Source organism: Salpingoeca rosetta (genome assembly GCF_000188695.1).
Source record: "Salpingoeca rosetta unplaced genomic scaffold supercont1.32, whole genome shotgun sequence".
NCBI lineage: Eukaryota > Choanoflagellata > Craspedida > Salpingoecidae > Salpingoeca > Salpingoeca rosetta.
Genome location: NW_004754902.1, coordinates 505,185 through 511,328, shown reverse-complemented (window position 1 = coordinate 511,328; position 6,144 = coordinate 505,185). Strand labels below are relative to the sequence as shown.

Here is a 6,144-nt window from a genome sequence, read left to right as displayed (position 1 = left end):
GGTGGTGGTGGCGGTGATGATGATCATAATGATGATGATGATGATGATGGTGGTGGTGGTGGTGATGATGATGATGGTGGTGGTGGTGATGGTGATGATGATGATGATGGTGGTGGTGGTGATGATGATGATGATGATGATGATGATGATGGTGGTGGTGGTGGTGATGATGATGATGATGTTGTTGTTGTTGTGTCGTTTCAGTGCCGGTGATGGGTCGCGTGTTCGTGGTCGTGCAGACAATAGAGAAGCAGCAGTAGCAGCTGTTGTCACAAAAATACAATTTGTTTTGTTGTTCGCGTGGCTTGTATCGTGACTTCACCATCACCATCACCATCACCATCACCATCTCATCTTCATCGTCACTGAACCGCGTCACGAACATCTTTTCCCCTCTTTTCCCCTGTCCAACCAAATCAACGAACGCATCAACCCTCGTTCGCCGTTGGTGACAGCGGGACTTGGAGGCGCGCGGGTTCACGTGCTGGATGAACATGGACCATCCAAACGCGTCCCAGGAGCAAGTCGTGAGTTGATTTGCACACACGCAAACATGCGCGACCCACATCATACACGCGGCACATGAACTCAGATGCGTGTTTACGCACGCGTACTCACCGTAATCATGCACGCATATTGTTGTTCCTCACCTGCGCTGCTTCATCACTTGCATCGCCTCACCATTGGCTTTCAATGCAACACGCCACCACCACCACAACAACACGCCACACCACCACCACACCAGGCCCTGGCCATCAAGCATGCCAAGCTTGTGGTTGCGTGTGTGTCAAACGAATATGCGGACGACAGCGACTGTCGCTCGCAGTTCCAGTTTGCAAAGAAACTCCTCAGGAAGACAACTGTGCCCGTTGTTGTTGGTCGCGGCTCCTGGTACGGTAGGGGTGGTGATGTGTGTGCTGTGGTGTGTGTGTGTGTGTTGTGTGTGTGTTGTGTTGTGTGTGTGTGTGTGTGTGTTGTGTTGTGTGTGTGTGTGTGTGTGTGCTGCCCGCCCATTCGCCTGGTTGGTTCTATCTCCCTACCCTGAGGTAAACCTTTCCTATTCCCGCGTGTCCCAACGACACCAGCCCCTCTCATCCACCATGCCTGTGCTCACCTTCGTATTTGTTTTTGTGCTCTACGCGCTTGATTGCATCATGAAGGGAGTGGCAGCAAACCGTCGTCGGATTGCTGATTGCCGGTGACCTCTACATCGACTTTCAGGTGTGGACACGTGTGTGTGTCTGTGTGTGTCTGTGTGTGTCTGTGTCTGTGTCGGTGTCGGTGTCTGTGTCTGTGTGTGTGTCTGTGTCTGTGTGAATTCGAAGGAGGGACTGTGAGGGCGTAAATGAACTTGAGTGTGGAAGAGTGCGGGAGTGCCCCCTATTCTTCAGCACCACATCGACAACACGCACACACACACACACACACACACACACACACACACACACATGCTCACATTACGCAACACATCCGCAGACTTACAATGCACATCACCATCCCCCGCCCCCGTTGTCGGCACGTGCGCGCGTGTGTTAGAACATGAGCAACTACAGCGCCAAGTTTGAGGAGCTTGTTGGAAGCATCAAGACCGTTCTCAACACGCAAACCAGTGGCAACCAGTCTGCCACAACGCAGGCCGCCGCAATCTCAGATGTTCGTGTGCCTCTGAGTGTGTGTGTGTGTATGCGCATGTATGTGTGTGTTTCATGTGTGTGTGTGTGTCATGCACGCTCACCCTCCTCCTCTCGCTCTTTACCACTCACCACCACTCACCACTCACCACTCACCACCAACCACAACCACCAATCACTCACCACCAACCACCAACCACCACTCACCAATCACCACCCACCACCAACCGTCATTGCTGTGCTCAGGATGTTGCCAAGCGCGTGTTCATCAGCTACTGCTGGACGAATTCATTCCTCGCAAAGACGAGCAACCAGGTGCCCTCCGTCGCAGGCAACGAATTCAACGACCCCCGCAGAATCAAGGTTGTGGTGGTGTTGGTGATGGCGGAGGTAACTCTTCCGCACAAGCGTGCGCCTGTGTGTTAAAGGCTGCATGCCCCAGGCCCTCATCTTCAGCTCAAACACATCACCATCACCATCACCATCACAACAGGACGCGCTTGCAAACCAAGGGCTTGAGTCCTGGATTGACATTGAGCAAATTCAGGCCGATGACTCTGGGCTCTTCGAAAGCATCACAAAGGTCCACAAAGTTGCTCTCTGCATGTTTGCCGGGTGGGTGCGCGTGTGTGTGTGTGTGTGTGTGTGTGTGTGTGTGTGTGTGTGTGTGTGTGTGTGTGTGTGTGTGTGTGTGTGTGTGTGTGTGTGTGTGTGTGTGTGTGTGTGTGATTGTGTTTGTTTTGTGTCAGGTCATCTGCGTTTATCTCAAGCTAACCTAGGACTCATCCACCATCTCTCCTCCACCACATTCCACCTCATCCCACCGCATCAGTTTGCGCTCAAATCGCTGAAGAAACCGATCATCCCCGTGATTGTCGGTGACTCTGACGCGTGGAAGGAGACGGCAATCGGCCTCCTCCTCTCGAACATGGTGCGGCGGTGCTGCTGTTGATCGCATCGCCACGTGGTTTTCGCTGTGTGCAGCAGTGAGTGTGTTTATGTGTGTGTGTGTGCGTGTGTACACGAGTTTCTGTGTATGTGCCCAGTCAGCTCAACTTCAGAACATGTGTGGTCTGTCAATCTCTGGATGCCCCCTCACACATATACCCTCACACACACGGACACACGCACACACACACGGACACACGCACGCACACACACACACACACACACCTGCACAGGAGTGCATCAACCTGCAAGATGTCACGCCAGAGAACTTTGCAAACAAGCTGGAGGAGATTGTGTCCCGTGTGAAGACTTTTCAGGTCAACGAATTTGCTCGCCCCCCTCTCTCTTTTTGATGCAGTGCACTTGCACCTCTGGTGTGCCTGTTGCCATTGATTCCAGCAACGGCGCCACCACCTCCTCCTTGGTGTTACTATCATCATTCTGGTATCGTGCCCACAGTTTTGTCAGCACACTCTCCCAAACGTTCATTCCTCACCCAAGTGTTGCTTCCATCCCCACGGTCTCCAATCCACCGCCAACCCCTTGTTGCTGCCATCGTGTTACATAACGCCAGACGAACCAAGCAAGCCCCACAGCGCCAGCAGGACCAGGAGCGTCGTCGTCATCACCTTCGTCATCATCGGAAACGGAATCTCGGTCCCGCGTTCCCAAAGTCGGGGATCGCGTCATTTCGCACTGGACGCGCTGGTCCTTTTTTCCGGCCACCATCAACAGCTTCGACAGGTGTGTACATATGTGTGTGTGTGTGTGTGTGTGCGTTTGTGTTTTTGTCTGTGTGTCTGTGTGTCTATGCGTGTTTCTGTATGTCTGTGCGTGTGTCTGTGTGTCTGTGTGTCTGTATGCACGCAATGGAGTATGAAGAACTGTTCAGCTTGCCCCTATCGTCTTGCTGCCATTTTCTTGTTCCTTATCACTCCCTCACTCACTCTCTCCTCTCTTCCTTGTAACTCGAACAGCGAGACTCGGAGTTTCACGGTTGACTTTCTTGACGGCGACACAGAGGGCCGTGTACAGGTGAGGGTGATGCCGGCATGTCTCTCCTGGCCACCAAGTCTGCTTGCTGCGACACACGCGCTTGTTTGAGCATACAACATCCTTTTTTCAATCTGTTACAGCAGTTGTTGACTGGAGCCGCCCACCCCCTCACTCACGCTACCACCACCATCATCATCATCATCATCATCATCACCATCGTCACCATCACCACCACCACCATCACCATCACCACCATCATCATCATCATCAGCCCTTTGATCTGGTTGCCCTGGATCGCGTCCCAGATGTGGATGAAGTTGGTGTCGGATCCCACGTCCTGTTCCCACAGGTGAGCACGCACACATCACGCATGAACAGCAGTGTCGAATAGCAGCTGCCTCATAGAATACCCGTGTGCTCATGAGTGCATGGGGGCAAACAGTGTCATGTCATGTTTCAACTGCGCGCTGAACTGTCCCTGTTCACACACACACGCACACACACGCACACACACACATACACACATACACACATACACACATACACACATACACCCACACACACCACAGGGGATGTATCGTGCACAGGGCGAGCGCGACGGTGGCGTTCGCTTCCACATGGGCGTTGTCGAGCACATCGACACCGCCGCTGATGGCACGCGCACGTACTCGGGGCGACACCTCAAGGGGGAGGCCGACGGGAAGTGGGTCACGTACAAAGGTGCGTGCACATGTCTCATCGTTGTTCTGTGTATGTGTACGTGTCTGTATATGAGTGTGTGTGTTTGTGTGTGTGTGTGCGCGCGCGTGGTTGAACCAGACTCTAACCTTCATCATCACCGCCATCCACCACCATCGATGACAGATTACAGCGCCACGTTCAGCGACCTGCGGCTGGACCAACTGCGGATGTCTCCAAACGTCATGGACCTGCTCGATGCAAACTGATGGCGCTCGTATCGGTGGTCGCGCTGATGGTAAACACACCAACATTCGCAAGTGTTGGTTTTGTGCGCGCTTTCTTGTGTGTGTGTGTGTGTGTGTGTGTGTGTGTGTGTGTGCTTACTTGTGTATGTGTGTGCGTGTGCTTACTTGTGTATGTGTGTGCGTGCGTGCGTGCTGGCACGTGTTGTTGTTTACTTCTGCGTGCTTGTTTGCATGTGATAATGTTTGCTTTAGCGCAAGTTCGTGTGGGCATGGTGCATGTTGTTGACTGTGCGTCGGGACGGGCCTGTTGGGAGTGGTCTTAAAGTGATTTAGTGCACACGTTTCAATGCCACACTTGATGCAGTAAAGCGCATGACTTGCTTGGTATCAAAGGAAGAACATTACACACCGCGCTTAAAAAACCTTGGCAATATTCACAAAGCAGACAGGCACAAAGCAACCAACATGCAAACAACATACACAAGCACGTGTGTTCACGCAACACGGCCTCATCGCACACTCTATCCGTCGCGCAAATGCACCCGTCTCCCCGTGTCCTGTTTTACATTTGTCGCCCCCCCCCCCCTCTACTCATCAGTGCTCGACTCATCAGTGCTCTACTCATCAGTGAGTGCTGCGATCTTCTGCTCCAATGCGGACATTTTGTCCAGCATGGTCTTCATCATGGCGCGCATGTCCGCACTGTCATCACCGCCGCCGTCACGCAGTGATCGCGACACCGAAATGTCATCCGCATCCTGTGTCAACCAGCAGTGAATGGAGGGCAGCATGTGTATTTGTATGTGTGTGCATGAGAGAGAGTGTGTGTGTGTGGTTGAGAGAGAGTGTGTGTGTGTGGTTGAGAGAGAGAGTGTGTGTGTGTGTGTGTGCATGAGTGAGCTTGTCGTGTGATCGAAAGGGCACGGGAGTGGTGCTCACGTCATGCATGACGCAGACACACGCGCGCACGTACACACACATACACACCCCTCAAGCACACAGATCTACTACACCCCTTGCACCACCACCACCCCTCCTCCACTTGCCCCCTCGTTCAAACCATGAGCTTACGTCGACGGAGGTGGCGTGGCGGAGGTGGCGCTCGACAAGATTGTTGGCCAGCTTGCGCAACTGCTCCTCTTCCTCGGCCTGGTCTGTACTCGAGTGACCCGTGTTCACCTGCACAACCGAGTGCACGCTGATGCCGGACATGCGTACGACGACCTCCAGTGGTTCAAGGATGAGATTCAGTGGTGCGGGCACGGCGGGGTAGCTCTGGAACTCCCGAATCAGACGCGCACGCGCAAACTTCCTGTGTGTGTGTGTTGTTGTTGTTGTTGTTGTTGTTGTTGTTGTTGTTGTTGTTGTTGTTGTTGTTGTTTAAGTTGTTGTTGTTGTTGTTGTTGTTGTTGTTTAAGTTGTTGTTGTTGTTGTTGTTGTTTAAGTTGTTTAAGTTGTTTAAGTTGTTGTTGTTGTTGTTTAAGTTGTTTAAGTTGTTGTTGTTGTTTAAGTTGTTTAAGTTGTTGTTGTGTTGTTTAAGTTGTGTTGTTGTTAAGTTGTGTGTGTGTTAAGTGTTGTAGTGTTGTTGTTAAGTGTGTAGTGTGTGTTAAGTGTGTAGTGTGTGTTAAGTGTGTGTGTGTGTG

The 6,144-nt window shown here is 52.2% G+C and overlaps 2 protein-coding genes across 2 annotated transcripts in view; one reads left to right on the top strand and one right to left on the bottom strand.

Moving 5' to 3' along the window:
• Positions 1–4,680, top strand: part of PTSG_10079 (uncharacterized protein) — a 12,871-nt gene extending 8,191 nt beyond the window's left edge. Inside the window, exons 8-20 of the mRNA XM_004988932.1 lie at positions 456–527; positions 746–891; positions 1,161–1,221; positions 1,537–1,653; positions 1,878–1,994; positions 2,125–2,250; positions 2,464–2,562; positions 2,813–2,896; positions 3,154–3,323; positions 3,557–3,614; positions 3,847–3,924; positions 4,145–4,295; positions 4,440–4,680. Coding sequence (XP_004988989.1) covers positions 456–527; positions 746–891; positions 1,161–1,221; positions 1,537–1,653; positions 1,878–1,994; positions 2,125–2,250; positions 2,464–2,562; positions 2,813–2,896; positions 3,154–3,323; positions 3,557–3,614; positions 3,847–3,924; positions 4,145–4,295; positions 4,440–4,522 — 1,362 coding nt within the window. The 3' untranslated portion in view covers positions 4,523–4,680. The remainder of the gene's footprint in view (positions 1–455; positions 528–745; positions 892–1,160; positions 1,222–1,536; positions 1,654–1,877; positions 1,995–2,124; positions 2,251–2,463; positions 2,563–2,812; positions 2,897–3,153; positions 3,324–3,556; positions 3,615–3,846; positions 3,925–4,144; positions 4,296–4,439) is intronic.
• Positions 4,681–5,118: 438 nt separating this feature from the next.
• The window catches only part of PTSG_10078 (uncharacterized protein), a gene marked incomplete at its 3' end in the record, with an annotated part of 7,005 nt that continues 5,979 nt past the window's right edge, over positions 5,119–6,144 (bottom strand). The window contains exons 16-17 of the mRNA XM_004988931.1: positions 5,573–5,809; positions 5,119–5,259 (exon numbers count right to left, since the gene is read on the bottom strand). Of these exons, the coding sequence (XP_004988988.1) occupies positions 5,119–5,259; positions 5,573–5,809 (378 nt within the window). The remainder of the gene's footprint in view (positions 5,260–5,572; positions 5,810–6,144) is intronic.